The sequence below is a fragment of the Pseudorca crassidens genome, chromosome 1, assembly GCF_039906515.1.
Source record: "Pseudorca crassidens isolate mPseCra1 chromosome 1, mPseCra1.hap1, whole genome shotgun sequence".
NCBI classification, from domain to species: domain Eukaryota; kingdom Metazoa; phylum Chordata; class Mammalia; order Artiodactyla; family Delphinidae; genus Pseudorca; species Pseudorca crassidens.
Window position 1 is genome coordinate 85,752,211 of NC_090296.1, and position 18,843 is coordinate 85,771,053.

General features: G+C 46.8%; 1 protein-coding gene across 1 annotated transcript in view; it reads right to left on the reverse strand.

Annotated features, from left to right (window-relative positions):
• EHD4 (EH domain containing 4) overlaps positions 1-18,843 on the reverse strand; it is an 89,653-nt gene that overhangs the window by 46,251 nt on the left and 24,559 nt on the right. The window contains exons 2-3 of the mRNA XM_067744168.1: positions 11,736-11,912; positions 1,803-1,900 (exon numbers count right to left, since the gene is read on the reverse strand). Coding sequence (XP_067600269.1) covers positions 1,803-1,900; positions 11,736-11,912 — 275 coding nt within the window. The remainder of the gene's footprint in view (positions 1-1,802; positions 1,901-11,735; positions 11,913-18,843) is intronic.

Consider the following 18,843-nt stretch of genomic DNA (forward strand, 5'->3'; position numbering starts at 1 on the left):
AAGTTGTAGCAAATGTGCAAGGCAATCTCATTTCTGTTAAAAAAGGTATGTTTGTATATGCAGAAGAAAAAGTCACTAAGGGGCTTCCCTGGTGGCACAGTGGTTGAGAGTCCGCCTGCCGATGCAGGGGACACGGGTTTGTGCCCCGGTCCGGGAAGATCCCACGTGCCGCGGAGCGGCTGGGCCCGTGAGCCATGGCCGCTGAGCCTGTGCGTCTGGAGCCTGTGCGCCACAACGGGAGGGGCCACAACAGTGAGAGGCCCGCGTACCGCAAAAACAAAAACAAAAACAAAAGTCACTAAGGAGCTGGAGAAAACCATTTATAACTGTTATTTGTGACTTTTTCTACAAGTGCAATGTTCTTGGAGGCCTCAGGGAGGCCTAATGGCCCACTAAGTCCCTGAACGAATGGGTGAAGGCACAGCACGGTAGTTGGAGGCTGCAAAATCAGCATTTCTCAGACGGCATGAGAAGAGAGAGCTTATAGACATGGGGAGCCCTTTCTTTAACCCTGTCACGGGACCTCTGCTTTCTAGCTCCCAGGTGTGTCCTAGGGCCTGTGTAACGTTCTTTGGCTTCAGGAGTGGGGCAGTTCACTGGATGGCCATAACCCCACTGCTCCTGTTCAGGGGCTGTAAAGAGTTACCAGTGAGAAGTGACAGCAGCAACGCATCCACTCCAGCCTCTCCCTCCCAGCAAAGCCTCCAGGAACCGTCCTCTGTTTCAAGGGCCAGGGCGAGGGAACTTGACCTGCCACTGGGACCACAGGAATCCATCCTAGTGCCCTCCCTGTCAGGAATTTCCTCTCTGTAAGTAAACAGTCCTCTGGTCTGCTTCCAACAGCCCCTTTACCGGGAAGGTGGGGGAGACTGCAGGCCCATCTATTTAACCACAGTGCACGGGTCTGGAAACAGTACTGCCTCAGCCTTGTGCTGTGAAGGCTGAAGAAGCCCAGACGTTACTGTTCTTCACAAGCGTTTTCTATTCTCCACAAATCTCCTCTGAACGCCTTATTGTCTCTCCTTTCCCATCCCAGAGCTTCCCTTAGGTAATTCCTATTCATCCTCCAGATTCCGGCTCCAACGTCTCTTCCTCTGGAGAGCCTTTCCCAACACGCCAAGGCCAGATATCCTCCTTACACTCTGATAGACAGTCCCCATCGCAGAGTGAGTATCCCAGCTCTTGTTCTCTATTTATTTCTGTGATAACAAAACTCATGTCTGTTTTCCTCGTTAGAACACAAGCTCCTCCAGGGCAGAAACTGCACCTGTTCTTTGTGCATCCCCAGTGCGCGGTACAGCGTCTGGCACCAAGCGGATAGCAATAAAGGCTCACTCAGTAGAAGGCTGCTGCAGAGGTGACTGGGGTGGAATACACGGCACTGGGGGAGGGAGGAAGAGCAGCTGGGAGGGCTCTCTCCTTTGCTGTCACTAGCTGGCCTTCTTTATTTTTTGTCATGTGTCCCAGTGAGTGGTCAGCAAGTGGTCCCCTCTTAAAGCCTGAAGATCTATGTGAGGTGGGTACTAGTAATACACGACAGTGTTTAAAGGAATTAAGAGGGTATGGCTAAGGCTCCAGAAAGTTTCTCAGCTGAAAGAGCAGAACTTCTGACCACATGACTTCCTGGTTATTTCCTGGGACCTCTTCAGCTCTGGACCCCGGGGCTGCCCAGGGATGCTGGGGGTGCCCTGGAGGATGGATAGAATACAACAGGGGCAGAAATCCTCTGCCAACATCAGAGAAAGCCTCAGCCAGCCCCGGGTGAAGGGTGGGGGGCCCGGAAGGGCAGGGTGGGCACTGACCTCGGCTGATGCGCTGCTTCTCCCCAGACAGGATGCCGGGGCTGTCGATGATGCTGATGCTTTTCAGGACCTGGTTGGGCAGCTGGGAGCACATGAATCTGCAAGAAAGGGATCAAAGGTGGGATCAGAACGTGCACGTTGCGGAGTGCACTAACCTCAGAGCTCCTTGGCCTCTCCTGGCTACTGACATCTTCTGAAAAGCGGGGGCTTGGAGGAGACCGATGGCGCCTCCACTGGAGACTCAATGCTGGTTCACAGGGCAGCTATTGGAGGGTGGCCGGGCACCGGATGCTCCCTACCACCAGATCCCTTAAATTTTATTTTAGCTAACGTTTATTGAACACAGGTTATTTTACAAACATCATCTCATTTGTTCCTCATATTAATCTCATGAGGAAGGCAACACTGTTTACCTCCGGGAGGTTATGTAACTTGCTCAGGGTCACTCAGAGCTAAGCTTTAAACCCAGGTCGGTGTGACTCCAAAGGCCACCAGCCCCACCCACCCCTCCTCTATCCTGCTCCTTAGACCAACGTCCCAGACTTTTCCTCCCCGGGAATCCCATGCTTCCTTCAGGGTCACTGCCCCACTGGGCTGGAGTATCCCAAGCTCTGTCCAGCCCCTGCTCACTCCTTAATGTGACAGCGGAGATACTAGGGCCTGTTTTCACTGTCCGATGCCCCAGGGACATGCTATGGCTCCAGGCTCAGGGTGGGGCAAGCACCTGTGGGCAACACCCCAAATCCTCCAGGTGCTTTGGTGCCCTAAGAGTGGACAAAGGGGCAGGGGTAGGCAGGGCCCTGGCCAAGCATCTCCCAGCCTCCTTCCTTGTCCATCACCTTCCCGATACCACCTCCTCCTTCTCATCCTCATCCCTCTGCTGTGGTTCCTGTCGGCTGCCCTGGCGTTGGCCTTGGAAGCAGAGTGAAGTGGCAGGAAAATTGTGGCCTGTGCGTCAGCAGACCTGGGTTCAGGTTCAGCTCATCCTTTGCCAGTAACTTGCCTGGGACCCTGGGCAAGGGCTTCCCCATTCTGGGCCTCAGTTTTCTCATGTGTCAATGGAGACACTTGGACCAGGGGTTGGCGAGGTTCTTTTAGCTTTAACACGGTGTAACTCTAGAGGACCAGAGGAAAATGCTTTGTTACTTCCACCCCAGGCAACCTGGCGGGATCTCTGTTAGGCACTGTGTATGTTTTAAGGCAGAAACTAGAGTGTCTCTCCTTCTCCTATATTGTAAATGGCTAACTTTGGTATCTGTGTGGGCAAAAGGCTTGAAAATCCTTGGGGAAAGCTCAGTCCTTCCATTCAGTGGAAAAGGTGGGATTACTCAGAAAGTAAATATGCTGGGAATGCAGGAGAGGGAGGCCTGCCTGGCCCTCACAGCACATGTGGACAGCACAGCCCCCGGGCAGGCGTGGGCAGCCCTGAGAGAGACATGCAATTACTGACATTGCAAATGAACTTTCACTGAAGGTGCTTGGGACAAGTTTCTCAGATATTGTTTCCCACATTTTCAAGTCATCCCAGGAAGATGTAGGAATGATAACTATGATCATTTTGCAGCTGGAAAAGTTGAAGCACAGAGCAGTTACGACATGTGAGGCCATGCTGCTAATGCGTGGCTGGCTGGAGACTGCAGCCTGGTATTTCTGATGTCAGGTGAGTAGAACTCAACCCGTAAAGTTAAAAACCTCATAACATTAAAAATAAGGGGTCAAGTTAATTTATGAGAAGCCCCTCATTTCTGATTTTCTCCTACCCCTCCACCTTTATAAACCCCACTGCCCAACACTCAGACAGCAGATCTGTGAGAATAAAGTGCACTGGGATCACTACACATTCTCTGTAAGTTCACAGAGCAAAAAACGCCATATTCAAGTCTCTAGATTGGGGTAGGAACAGAGTTCTGAGCACATCTGTGGTGGACTGCATTTCTTGTGGTAATTAGGTCTCTTATCATAGTCCCATCCTTTTTATCAGATGGCTCAAGACATCTGGCAAAGCTGAGAAAACTGCACATATGTGAAACTTTTTCACATAAAGTATTCCTGTGAGAGGCAGACCTTTTTCTGGAACCACAAGCTCACACTTGATACCAATTTTTCCAAAACACAAAACCCTTGGATTCTAATGTGAAGTTAACAGAGGGATTCAAAATTTAGAAACCATCCACTCCCTCCATACAAAGAGACAAGGTTTCAACAACTCCCATGCCTCCTGACGTGACAGCAGAGACAAAATGTGTAAGCCACAAAACAAGACGGTCTGATGTGGTGACATCACCACGCAACATACAGGGAGCAGGCCCAGGGCCAGGAGGGATGACTGCAGACAAAAGGGGGGAGGGGAAGGGGAGGGGGGAGAAAAGAAGAGGGAGGGGAAGGAGGATGGGGGGAGGGGGGAGGAGTGGGGGAGGGGAGGGGAAAGGTGAGGAGGAGGGGAGGGGAGGGGAGGGGAGGAGGAGGAGAGGAGAGGGGGAGGGGAGGGGGGAGGGGAGGGGGAGGAGGGGAGGAGGGGGAGAAGGAGGAGGAGGGGGAGAAGGAGGAGGAGGGGGAGAAGGAGGGGGAGGAGGAGAAGGAGGGGGAGGAGGAGGGGAGGAGGGGGAGGAGGAGGGGGCTCTCCAGGGGCACCCCGAGAGAGGGTGACAGGGGTTGTGTGTGCAGAGCTGGACTTTGCACAGCCTGCCCAGCACGTGTGTGGGGGAGGTGGGGAGGTGGGCAAAGGAGCACAGGGCACAGTCAGCTTTCAGACCCCTGTGTGGGGGCATGGCCCACACTCTTAGGGGTTAGAACCACACATGCATTTTCTTAAATGGTTGTACTATAATCAGAAAAAACCCTAATGCAATGCTGTTATAGCAATCTTATCTTCCTTTGATGTTCCATGAAAGGAAGGCGAAAAGTGGGTTATTTATCGGATATAACACAGTCAGCCTTGGGGCAGGCCTTTCCCAGGGATATGTCTGCTGCAATGTTTCCAAGCACAGATTTGCTGTCCTAAGATGGATTTCCTACTTCTTTCAGAGGGACTAACAAGCACAAAGTGTACCCGTGCCTTGCCTTCTACATTTCACGTGAAATACGCACACGTGCCAGTTAAGCCCAGGAGCCTCACGTAAGCTTTATGAAATATGTCCCTCACCCAGGGCTGGCTTGATATATTTTATTTTTGATAAAAGGAGAGGAGGAGGGGATCGAACCCTACATTGGACCCGAATTCCCCGTCACCCCACAACCAAGGAAGGCTTAGGGGTAGCAGAGAGGGGGTGAGAAAAGGAATGGTCTGGGCTATAAGGTCTCAGGCTGGTGGCTAGAAGTCCTGCGGCACAGTAAGACAAGGAGGTAAGGGGACTTCAGTTCCTAAAATCACCTCCAAACACTAACATTCCAATTCAATGATCAACATTTTAAAAGAGCCAGGCAGTAGCTTAATAGTGATGTGATTTCCAGTGCAGTGATACCCAGTAGTTGCAGCAATGATCAAATGACACAAGCATCCACTGACCACTTACTGGGTGCCAGGCATTGTCCTAAGCACTTTCCATTAACGCACTCAATCATGGCCACAACCTTCAGCAGTGGGGCTGTGTGCCTCCATTCTACAAAGGATGAGACTGGGGTGGAGGGGAGCAAATCTGGCCACCCCGAAAATGTGTCTCCTTGGCATGAGGATTAATTTAGGCTGATTATTTTTAAGGCCCAGAAAGACTCAGGAAGAATCTTTGACCTCCTCTCTCACTGCCTAAGGAATGTAGACAGAGGACCTGTTCCAGGAAGGGAGCTGTCACCAGAGATAAACACAGTATGAACTAGCTGAGTATATGGGGGGAACCTCGCAAAGTCCATTTGTTAACACTCCTCTCTGTGTCCCATTGTCTCTGCATGGCCCAGCGAACATTTGTTTATTAAACATTATTTTCCAGCTCCATGTCAAATGCCTTCTTCCCCTTACAGGTTCCAAACCACTACCCCCAACATCCTCTTTTGCCTTTAACTGAAGATGGTATTTAAGGTGAGGGCTTCAGCCATCTGGGGGAGTTAGTTACTCGGTTTTCCTGGATCTCTCCCATGTATACACGTAATTAAATTTTTGTTTGATTTTCTCCTGGTAATCTGTCTCATGTCAACTTAACTCTTGGACCAGCCAGAAGAACCCAGAAGGGTGGAGGAAAATCTCTTCCTCCCCAACAAGGGCACAGAAGGGTCACATGCCATAACTTGCCAAGTCACAGAGCTGGTAGGTGATGGAGCTGGGATGCGAACCTGGCAGTTCTGACCCCAGTCCGGCTCTTAACTGTTAGGCTGCTACTGCCATTTCATGCATTTGAATCACCGCTGTTTATCTTTATCAACAGAAGGCAACATCCTAAAATAAAGGAGTGACATGCCATAGCCCTGGAATTCCCCACCAAAGAGGCCCCTTTGTGTGACCTGCTCTCAATCCATTGGTGGAGGGTGGAGCAGTGACCAGGAAGCAGAAGATCTGGTTCTTGGCCGTCTTCCTTCTCACTCACCTCTTGGCCTTGGTCAAGTCTCTGAGCAATTCTACCAGCCTGAGGACTCCCAGGTTGTCTTTAGGTTCAAATAAACCTAAGCTTACAATAGAAGAGAGTATGCGGCTGTTTTTGCCCCAGTTCACTTTACTGATAAGAGTAAGATCAGAGAGATTACACGACTTCCTAAACTGGCAGAGTGAATAGCACCCAATATGCAAAAAGACTTTGACAACTAACCTGTAATAACCAATTATTATTACATGGTCCTACCACAAAGACCTGATCTAAACTCCTACTGCCTACGAGGAATTTAATTTCACATCCAGACTATGAAAAGCCCATGGTACCCCTTAGACTGAGTCTTATGGAACTACCACTTTTACAAGCAAAAAGATGGTTGAATATTGGCAATTCCATGCAGTTTGACCTAAACACAGACTTTTCTCAATCAAGTCTCCCTCTCCCAACCACCACAGGGGAAAAAGCTGGTTTTCTGGGATGACAGGACCAGGGCTGTGCAGGCAGCTGCCAACAAAGAACAATGGCTTGATGATCCAGGAGCCACCACAAATCCTGAGGTTAAAGATTAACGGGAAGGGCTTCAGGGAGTTTATTACGGATAAGCACACCACAAAACCCAAAACAAAACACCCTCCACCCCTAAACAGTTAATCTCTCATGTTTAAAAAAAAAAAAATTAGTTTTGCTAGTGAATCAAGAGTGATTCTTGGCAAGAGCCTATTTTCCTTAATTTCTGCGGCTAAATTATCTGGTGGAGCCAGCATGTGTGTGGACTGATGCTATTTACTTGTATTAAATCAGTTCTTTAAAAAATCCCAATGGTACTAAGTGACTGTGTAATATTCACAGTCCAAAAAAAGTCTATTGAATGAAGCCTCATTCAGTTACAAACACAGAGGTAACGATAAGTCCAAAAATACATATATATATTCTATTATTGCTAAATCATTATGCAAATTTAAGACAGTGGAGTTTTTTTGTGTTGGTTTTTTTATTGGTTTGTTTTTTATCACACCATCATCACCATCAGGCCTGGCTAAAATGACAGGAGCATTGGAAGTCCTGTTTAGATTCCTTCAGCTCAAAAGGAAGTTTCAAAATTTCAAGCCCTAGGGCCAGCAATTAATTTTTCAAAGAGAAACAGAGAAGTAAATGAGATTAATAATTTCTTCTGTGGAAGTCTACAATTTAATCCTAAATTGTAGATCCTAAACTGAAAATGATGTCTGTATCTATCTGGATTAAATAAAAAAGAAGATTACCATTTTCAGAAAAGTAGATTGAGGGAAAAATTTAACATGCGATCCAAATGCAGGCTGCAGGGGGAAGTGTCAGAGGCCAACTCCTGACATTTCTTGAACTGACCAAAACACGCTGCTGTCCCCCAGGGCTTGTGCCCTCAGTGTGCTGCTGGGTTGTCCCTCCCCTCTGTGAGGTGGAACTGCCTTCTGACAACAGACTTTGGAACCTCAATAACCACATTCCCACAGAGCAACTCCGAGACAGGCTTGCCTGTGGAATTCCTCTAGAAAGTAGAGCAGCACAGTGGAGTCTCAGAATGTCGCATTATTTTCCATAGAACTCTTCGTTCCAGACTCAACTCCTTTTCTTTTTCTATTGTTCAGGTATGGAATTTCTATCATTCAAAGCTGTCTTTTTGGGAATTTGTCTTCGTTCCTCAGAAGTGCACTGTAAACCTCCCGTTGCCTTCTTAGAAACCAGCCTTAGAGATGGAGGCTTAAGCTCCACTGGTTTGTTTAATGCTTCGAGGCTGGTACCATCTTGCGAAGTACTAAACTCTTTTAAAGACTCCCCAGTGCGGGGTAGATGCCCAAGCCCACACCCTGTAACGGGAGGGCCAGAATAATGAGACCTATCCCGTACGGGTAGGGGGGACAGGTGGTTGCTCAGTATGGTGGGGGGTAGAAGTTCTCCACAGCAGACAACCAGTTCTCCTCCCTACTAAGTATTGTACTTTGACCTAATTCCCAGAAAGTATGCTATGTAGAAAGAAGTTTGCCTGCCTTTAGAGCTAAGCCTGCTGCTGTTCCCACAGGGATGCTATAATTACACACACACATTTGAGCACCCCACGCTAACTGACCCTCTTCCTTGTGCTAGTGCCGGGTGAAACGGCAGCACTGCCGTGTAGATACAACTTAGGCAGGCTGTTTACTCTTACATATGCTATCAGTTTCCAGGTGGTACATCCCTGACATGTGAGTTTCGGCTATACATGGCCACCAGGTGGCTAGAAGGATAGGAACTCTTCTTTGCTGGTGCTTCATGAGGTGCAGGGCAATAGGTAAAAGGGAAGAGGGAGCCTGAATTCTAGCCCTGTCTCTGCATCTTTTTGGGCAAGTCATTTTACTTCTTTGCTCTCAGTTTTCTCATCTGTAAAATGGCCCTAGTGTCATCTGTCTTATTAGCCCTGAAAAGAGGGTGTATGTGAAATTATTAATCTATAATTTAGGACATAATCATTATCATCTTCATCATCATTGTTAGCGGGCTAGATTGAGGACAGCCTTAAATGTTAGATAGAGGGCAGGAGGCAGTGATTCTCAGTCCAGCTCAGTACAGCAGTCACTAGCAGGACTCTAGCCAGATGGCCTGGGTTCCAATCCCAGCACTGCCATTTATCAGCCGAGTGGCCCTGTGGAAGTTAAATGAACCTCTCTCTGCATCAATTCCTCCTCTCTACGTTGGGGATAATAGTAGCACCTATGTCACAGGGTTTTTGTGAGAATTTAGAGCTAATTTACAAGTAAAGTTTAGACACACAGTAAATGCCATATAAATATTTGCTATTACTTTTCTATGTATTCTGAATTCAATTAACACGATTATATAAAGCATGGGTTATTTTCAGCACGTTTTAAATTCTGAGATAAAGAACCTTGCCATTCAAAATCTTTCCTGAGGGACTTCCCTGGCAGTCCAGTGGTTAAGACTTTGCCTTCCAATGCAGGGGGCGTGGGTTCAATCCCTGGTCTGGGAGTTAAGATCCTACAAGCCTCCATGACCAAAAAACTAAAACATAATACAGAAGCAGTATTGTAACAAATTCAATAAAGACTTAAAAAAAAAAACCCCAAAAAACAAAGTCTTTCCTGAATGCTTCTTTTCTACTCTCATCTGCTGTATGCTTGGGATTTAAGAAAAAATAAATTTGTTAGGGAAGTAAATCATCTGTCAAAATAAAAGAAGCCAGTAGCCACTCTCTCTAGTGTTTCCCTTGTGAATACAGACTTGATAACATGGGAATTCGAAAAAGGTGGCAGCTTATTTCTTTTCTGAGCCTTTGTTAGGCAAAAAGAAAGTAAGACTAAGGACAGTGGTAATGAAATTGAGGGACTCCAGGCAGCCTTTCATGGAGAAGGATCCTGTGCCCTGCACTTTCCAGGGCCTCCGGAACCTTCCAGGGCCAGTCTTGGGACAGGAAGCCTGGCTGTTGCCTGCCCTAGGACCACGGCTCCTGGGGGGCCCTGCTGGGGGGAGCTTCTTGTTCCACTTCCCCTCAGCTGTGGTCCATTTGTCCTGAGAGACCCTCTGGTGTTCTCCCTCCTGGGCTCAACCCTTATTTCTCTTACAAGGAGGCACGCTGGTGCCAACAAAGGCTGCCCCGGAGTTGAAGAGGACTTCTGCTAGAGGAGAGACTCTGCAGGTGGAAAAAGTCATCTGGACAGTATTCTGCCAATCACCACCAGCAACAAGATGGAATTTCTCTGCGACTCCATCTACATCATCTGTACATTTCTATTTATCCCGCGGCCAAGTTCCCTTGGTGCCCCTTGGATGCCTTCTTTGATTTGCTCTGGGAGCATAAACAAGCTCTTAGAGGAGAGTACAGATCCCTAGAGAGGCGCCTGTGGAGGTCGCCTGGGCCACTCTTGGCAAGAGCCACTGCACAGCACCTGGGCACGTCATTCATTCCACAGTCCTTGTGAATGGCGCACCCTGGAGTTGTGCGATCAGGCACCTCAGCCTCTGGCAAGACAGCAGTCAGCGGGGAGGATCTGTTCCTTTTTTTTTTTAATCTAAAAAGTAGAAGTGCAGTTCAAGTCTCTTATCTGTCAGCTCTAGTTCCATGCCTCCCTAAAGGGGTTTGGAGGACCCCTCCCTGGCTCTGCATTCCCATAGCCCACTCCCCGCAACCAACCAGTCTAAAGAGGTAGACTCCTACAAGAGGGGAAGGGAGGGGTGAGGGGAACACAAGAAAGAAGAAAGAGAAAAGCATTTTAAAATATAGGCTAGGGGCTTCGCTGGTGGTGCAGTGGTTAAGAATCCACCAGCCCACGCAGGGGACAAAGGTTCGAGCCCTGGTCTGGGAAGATCCCACATGCCGCGGAGCAACTAAGCCTATGCGCCACAACTACTGAGCCTGCGCTCTAGAGCCCGCGAGCTACAACTACTGAGGCTGCGTGCCACAACTACTGAAGCCCACGCGCCTAGAGCCTGTGCTCCGCAACAAGAGAAGCCACCACAATGAAAAGCCCGCACACCGCAACGAAGAATAGCCCCCGCTCGCCACAACTAGAGAAAGCCCGCGCACAGCAACGAAGACCCAACGCAGCCAAAAATAAACAAATAAATTAATTAGTTAATTCTAAAAAAATAGGCTAGGAGTGTCAAAGAAGAAGAGGGAAGGGGAGGTAAGAGCAGGTGGTGCCTGAAAGTGCAGAGCTGCATCCAGGACAGCCTGCTAGCTTGTCCTCTGTCCTGTACCCCACTGTGTCATTGGGAACTCTGGTGAAAGCTAGTACAAATAATACACATCTCCAATCAAGACAGAACCTCAGCTATCCTACAACTTCACATCTGTGAAATAATGACCATGCAACAAAATTAACGTTTTGTGTATTCTGACTCTACCTCCCCTGCCTTGCTCTAATGAATGAGGAAGCAGCTCAAAGCATGGGACTGAGAAGCAAAAGGGACAGCCAAGGAGGTGGGGTGACCAGTCCTGGAAAAACCAAGACTAAGTCTGGGTGTCAGGAGAACTTCAGTGGTCCTCTGGGTTCAGCTCTCTGTGCAGGAGGCCCCAGCACACGATGCCTGAGATGCGGTCATCCAGCTACTGTGTAACATTGCCAGCCACAGGGAGCTCACTACCTCACCAGGCAACTTGATCTATTTCTGTGAGGCTCAAATTATTAGAAATTTGTTCCTTATACTGTGTGGCCTCATAATGTCCAAACCTGGGCCTTAGCTTTGCCCTCTGAAGTCACCCAGAGTAAGTATAAATGATCACGTCCTAAGAGAATTTTTCTAGTATTTGAATATGATAGTGAATTTTCTCATAACTTCTCTCTTTCAGAACACACATGCTCTGTTCTTCTGGTTTTGGACCTGTACGTGTAATGGGCAAGAATTCCAAGAACAGGCTTAAACAACCTGACCAAATGGTCCTTACCGATTGAGGAAAGCATTTCCAAAGCGACTAAGCTTTCGAAATGGCTTTTTGGGGTCCACGACTAAAGCGTTCCCTGGGGTGCTGCCCTCAGTCTCCCCATACATCACGGCGATGAAGGAGTCGGTGGTGGGCTCTGGACCAATCCTCATGCCTGGGAAATCTTGCTCCAGTAAGTATCTGGGAGAGGGGGAAAAGAAAAGAAACTTAGCATGTGGTTACAAAGCAAGAGGCCAGAAAGCTTCCTGGGGCTACCAATTTGTAACATAATCATTTGAAAACCTAGAACATAACCCCCAAGAAAAAGAGAATGACTGGCATTGTACTCTTTTGCTAATAATGAATTTTCAAAGCTTAGAATCTACAGACCTATTTTTTCCCCCAGTGTAAGGAGCCTAGTGAAAGAGGCAGACATCTTGCAGACCTGCTGGGCCTTCTCAAAGTGGCCCTTAGCTCAGCACAGCCATCCCCGGTCACAGTTCCATTGGCACAATAGATACTACCCCAGAGAGGAGTACTCAGCCAGCTCCTATGCATCCTGGAAGACCCTGCTCAGGCCCACCTCCTTTAGGGAAGCGTCCCCGTCCCTCTAGCATGTTGGGGACACCTGCTCTGTGGGCCCCAGGCACCCTGAGCCTGTGGCCATCGTGGTGCTCACTGTGGGTGCTGCACTTCTCTGTTTGTGGGCCTTGAAGGCAGGCCCATATCTATGGCCAGATGTATATTCCCAGGACCCAGCATTATGCCTGCCCACAAAGGGCACCCAGTGTAGTGAATGAAATGATGAACCATCTCCTTCCTGATCACTGGCAGTCAGTGTGGCCCCAAAAGCCTCCCTTGGGATCCTGGAAGTCATGACCATGGAAGATGATTGCCAAAGAATTGAGCAGCAATGCAGACTGCTAAGGGGAGGGCTCGGATTAGATATTACCAGGGTCATCCCTAGCTTTCTGTGCAAATTGGAAAAAGATGCCCCTTCCTCTAGGCAGACCCAGCCCTGTGCCAGGGCTCACAGCTTAGTGAGCAGGACTCTCGCTGGATTTTACCCCCATATGCCCCGTTGCCCAGGTGCCCTCATGCAGTTTAACCTGCATACAGTGGCCCTAGCAGATGTCACTGAGCATGTTCATCCAGGGGGCTGAGGAGACCAACTGATGTGCTACAGGGCATAGGACTGGCTCAGTGGCATGGCTGGCGTGGGGCAAGGGAGCCAGAGGTAGAGCTATGGGGAAAGTCTGCTCTCTGTGGGAAATGGCTGTGTCCTAACATAGCTCCCCCCTACCTCCACCAGCACATCATTTAGCTGAAGCCAGTCAGAGCCCCTCCCTTCCTCCCCACCAAGATTTCCTTTCCAGGATGTAGGGACACACTTAGGTATATGTATGCCTATATGGATGGAATGGGATGGGGGATGCAAAGACAACTCCCTCCTTCCTTTGCAACCAAGGGGAACATAAGGAGGGAGTATTTTGGAATACTTTTCACTAATCACCAAGCAACAGGTGGAAACGCCAACACCTTCAGAGAACACTTGGCAGGGACAGTGAACGGCAACTGGGGGAGGGGGCGGTGGAAGAGAATGCCTGTTTGAGGTGACAGAGCCTTGTCCCTGCCCTGCCAGGGAGATGATCCTTCACCCTGGGAGGAGGCTGAGGGCAGAAACATGCACAACTTTCTCCAACTCCCCATTCCTGCAGCTTACAGTCTGTTTGGTCCTGAACCATTTCTTTTGTTTCTAAAATGTCTTGACTGATCAAACTGAAGCCCAGAACCTATGATTTTATTTCCAGGGTTAGAGGGAAAGAATGAACTACCAACCATCCAACACCATTTTGCCATTTTTCTAAGAATAAGAAGTTAAGCCACCCTTTAGACTCATTTTTTCTCTGTAAATAAAACTGAAATTATTTAGCACTCTTAGCAGGCTGTACTCTAAACGTTTGATCTTTTTATTTTTTAAATCTAAAGTTTCTACATGTCTATGAACTTGTAGAGCACCAGAATAGACACAGCATTTAAATATGTCCCTTAAATTTAGAGTAAATGTGAAAAAAATCAGATAACAGCACCCAGCATTCACCAAGTACAGTCGACCCTTAAACAACATGTGTTTGAACTGCACAGGTCCACTTACATGTGGATTTTTTTTGGTAGTAAATACTACAGTACTACATGGTCCACAGGTGGTTGAATCTGTGGATGTGGAAGTACTGAGGATACACAGGAAACGTGGGTATGGAGGGCTAACCATATGCTATATGTGGATTTTTGACTCCTCAGAGGGTTGGCACTCCTAACCTGTGTTGTTCAAAAGTCAACTGTTCTCATTATTTACCTGGTGTAGTACAATACTCTGGTGTAGTATACACTATCTACCTGGTGTATACTAACATTACCCCCATTTTACAGGTGGGAAAACTGAGGCACCAGAGAGGCTAAGCAACATGCCCAAGGTCACACAGTAAGTGTTTCAGTGGAAACGGAATGCAGGCAGTCAGACTCTAGGTCTTGTGCTGTCTCCAGATATGTTTAAACCTGGGCTTCAGTTGGTAGTTTGTTCAGAGATGAGGCGCACAAGGGGAGTTTCAGGGTGCCTCCATAAGGCACTATGGCCCAATTATTTCCTCCAAAGTGAGGGAAAAGAGCTCTCCAAACCATCCTCCTGCATGGTCCCTGGGCTGCCCTAACAACAAGGGGCCAGCTCTCCCCATTCTCCCTGGAGAAAAGCTGGGGAGAGAAGATGCTATTTTTCAAAACATATTGAAACTTAATTTTTTAAAAATCTCAAAACTTTTTCAGGCACCTAGTAGACTAGTAAATATTCTTAGGAGCAGAAAGGTTCATGTTTATAATCTCTTATGAAATTCCACACAAATCTTAGAAATACTGATAAAAGCTACAGTGAGAGCATCGCACATTTTGTGAAACTCCAGCACTTATAGAGCGTATGCAGAATGTGTGGATTTCACATACACATATGAATTTAGAAATTTAAGTTTTACAGCCACTCTGAGATCTTAAGTCTGAAACCATTCAACAGCAAAGCTAGAAGTCAAGTCCAGATCACACCCATCCCACGTGCAGTTAGATTTCCACACCCCATCGCCTGGATGAGGCAGTGCCAGGAGGCCTGTGGGAGACACCGAGGAAGGGGGACAACTGGGGAGATGTGCCGATGTCAGCAGCCAATGTCACCAGGCTTCCTGCAGCGCACGACTCACAAAAAGGTTAAGTCCAAGTGTTGGTGTGAAACCTGACAGGCACTTTCCCATAGAGTCAACGTTAACAGCAATGGCTGGCTTGCCAAGATAGCCAAAAAAGGGGCTTGTTGCTGGTCAAACTCATGAGTGGCCATGCAGGACTGGGAGCCTGGAGCTCCTTCCTCCTGGCCGGAGGCTTTTGCTTTTATACCAGGCTCAGCCCCATAGCCTTGGGGTCCCACATAACGCCCAGCTTCTGGGACCCCGAGTAGGACCTGTCAGATACATGAGTTAATACATGACACTCTCAGCTGATTGCCCAGAAGAGTCTTTACATTGGGGGATTGAGGGACTTGCCCGGTGGACCAGTGGTTAGAACTTAGCGCTTTCACTGCCAGGGCCCAGGTTCAGCCTCTGTTCGGGGAACTAAGATCCCACAGGCTGCATGGAGTAGCCAAAAAGACACCCTCCCCAAACGGAAAACAAATGCATTGCGACGCTGGGGGATTGTGAAACTCAGATATACTTCAGTCACACCCCTGGGCAGGCAGGCATGTGTCACATGCGGTGAGGGAACTAAGAACAGCCAGGACACAGAGTATCTGATGTGAACAAAGTGAGAATGAAGAGATGAGGTTCAAACCCAGCAACCTTGAAAGGAAGAGTCTGAGTGGATCTGAGGTGTGATGCACCGAAACGGGTTACCCACCCAGCCACAGGCATGACACTGATCAACTGTGATACTACTTTTTTTTTTTTGGACACCTCAGAGGCTTTCCCAAAGCTACAAGTTCCAGAGACTTTGTGGTGTTATCTGCAGTAACAGGAATTCAAAGGAACAAGAAAAGACTCCCCTACAGTTCAGAGTCAGCGAGCCCACTGCACGAGCATCCTGTGCGTTGGGCTGGGTTTTGTCCCCGGGTCCACCTCACTCTCCTCTTCCTGTGTACTCAGAGAGGGCTGCTAACTCCAGTGGTGACTGCTCCCAAGAGTCTCCAGCCAAGTCATCAATGAAAAAAGGGGCAGACATTTGGACTCTAAGCAGCTGGACAGAGGGGGTGGTGGGACCTGACACTGCTTTGTCCCTGTCTGCTGAGGGCCATGGTTCGGTTGCATCCAAGTGGCTCCTGGCACCCTGGCTGCTGTGCTCAGCCCAGGTCAAGGAGCTGCTTTCATGCAAGGCTATATGTAGACAGCGTCTTTCTTCTTCCACTGCTTAGGTTAGAAAATTTCTTTTTGACTTCATAGAAAAAATTGTCATTTGTGATGGGACCTAATGAAACTTAAAAGCTTTTGCACAGCTAAGGAAACCATAAACAAGACGAAAAGACAACCCTCAGAATGGGAGAAAATATTTGCAAATGAAGCAACTGACAAAGGATTAATCTCCAAAATATACAAGCAGCTCATGCAGCTCAATATCAAAAAAACAAACAACCCAATCCAAAAATAGGCAGAACACCTAGACATTTCTCCAAAGAAGATACACAGATTGCCCATAAACACATGAAAGGATGCTCAACATCACTAATTAGAGAAATGCAAATCAAAACCACAACGAGGTATCACCTCACACCAGTCAGGAATGGCCATCATCAGAAAATCTACAAACAATAAATGCTGGAGAGGGTGTGGAGAAAAAGGAGCCCTCTTGCACTGTTGGTGGGAATGAAAATTGATACCGCCAATATGGAGAACAGTATGGAGGTTCCTTAAAAAACTAAAAATAGAACTACCATATGACACAGCAATCCCACTACTGGGCATATACCCTGAGAAAACCATAATTCAGAAAGAGACATATACCACAGTATTCACTGCAGCTCTATTTACAATAGCCAGGACATGGAAGCAACCTGAGTGTCCATCGACAGATGAATGGATAAAAAAGATGTGGCACATACATACAATGGAATATTACCCAGCCATAAAAAGAAATGAAATTGAGTTATTTGTAGTGAGGTGGATGGACCTAGAGTCTGTCATACAGAGTGAAGTAAGTCAGACAGAGAAAAACAAATGCCATATGCTAACACACATACATGGAATCTAAAAAAAAAAAAAAAAGGTTCTGAAGAACCTAGGGGCTGGACAGGCATAAAGATGTAGATATAGAGAATGGACTTGAGGACATGGGGAGGGGGAAGGGTAAGCTGGGACGAAGTGAGAGAGTGGCATGGACATATATACACTACCAAATGTAAAAAAGAGAGCTAGTGGGAAGCAGCCACATAGCACAGGGAGATCAGCTCGGTGCTCTGTGACCACCTAGAGGGGTGGGATAGGGAGGGTTGGAGGGAGGGAGACGCAAGAGGGAAGAGATATGGGTATATATGTATATGTATAGCTGATTCACTTTGTTATACAGCAGAAACTAACACACCATTGTAAAGCAATTATACTCCAATAAAGGTGCTAAAAAAAAAATTGTCATTTGTGACAGGGGAAGAACAAAAATCTTCAAGACCACGAAAAGTCCCTCAACATACCCAAGCACCATCCTCTCAAAGACGAGCTTAAGAATAACTAAAAAACAAGCAAACAAACAAGCTAGAAGAGGCACATTACTCAATGATAGACATCCAAAATTCCAGCTGCAAACCTCGTCTCCCCTGGGTATTCACCCATGCATTCTGTCTGGGTTTTGTCTGTCACACTTGTGCTTGAAATAATGGAAAAGGCATTAATTATTTTAGTAATATACCTAACGTTTGAGAACTTGTTATGTACTAAAGTCTTTATATGAATAAACTTATTTAATCCTAAGTTCCTTATGGGGTAGGTGCTATTTTTATCCCCCATTTTACAGATGAGAAAACAAAGGTTCGAATAGATTAAATCGTTCATTAGAACCTAGGATTTCTATTAGTCCTGTGAGAGCACTACCTGCCCTAAATCAGAACTTAAGAGGCTATCAACCTCCAACAGGCGTGTTTACAGGAATGGGTTTTGTGAATCATAACAAATACACAAATCTAAGACTTTTTAGTTGGTATTCAATCATTAAGTAAGCACTCTAAAAAGCAATATGGCACATCTATCTGGGGTGTTTTATGAGCAATATTTTTTAAATTCTCAAGCCAGAAATGAGAAAGAGAAATGGCTTGTGTAACGCTAAATGAGATTTTAAAATATTTGTGCATACAATGGCATCTGTGCAGAGAGTTTAGAGGTTTAATTCATTGCTGTGGTTTGGGACATTTTTTAAAAGAGCATTTAACTCCAACGGTCATTTTGTTCCTTTGAGCATTACTAAGGTTTTAAACCACAGAGTTGTGAAAAAAATATCTAAAGTATACAACTTTTGAGTTCAGCAAGAAAAACAGTTTTATTTCCTGATTTTTAAATCCAGGGCTATGAATTTAAATACATTTCAATTTATAATGTGTTGGAAGGTTTTACACAATGTATTTTTGATTGATAATACCTGACCCACCATTTCACTAGGAAAGGGACTGAAAAGAAAGTGTTAGTCTTTCAACTCTGATTTGTCCTAAATCTAGAAATGTTTTTAAAGCAGTTTCTTTTGTTTATCCTCATGTTTAATACCAAGAAATGGAAATGCCAGAAGAATCAAACATTTATTATCACAAGTCTTATAAAAATGGTCCAGAATATATCATTATTTCCTAGCAATGAGTACCACCACCACCACCACTACCACCACTGCTTGTAGACACCACCAAACAACAGATTATGATGAAATACTAATAATAATGATAATAATCTTACAAACAACAGTTTATAAGGCATTTCACACATAGGCTTTATCCTTTCACCCTCCCTGTTGCTGGAGCAGGTATTTTTATCCCTAGCTTATAGAAGAGAAAACTGCGCTTATGACAAGTTAAGCAGCTTGCACAGGACCACATTAATACAGGACAATGACTAATTTGAACATTTTGATATGC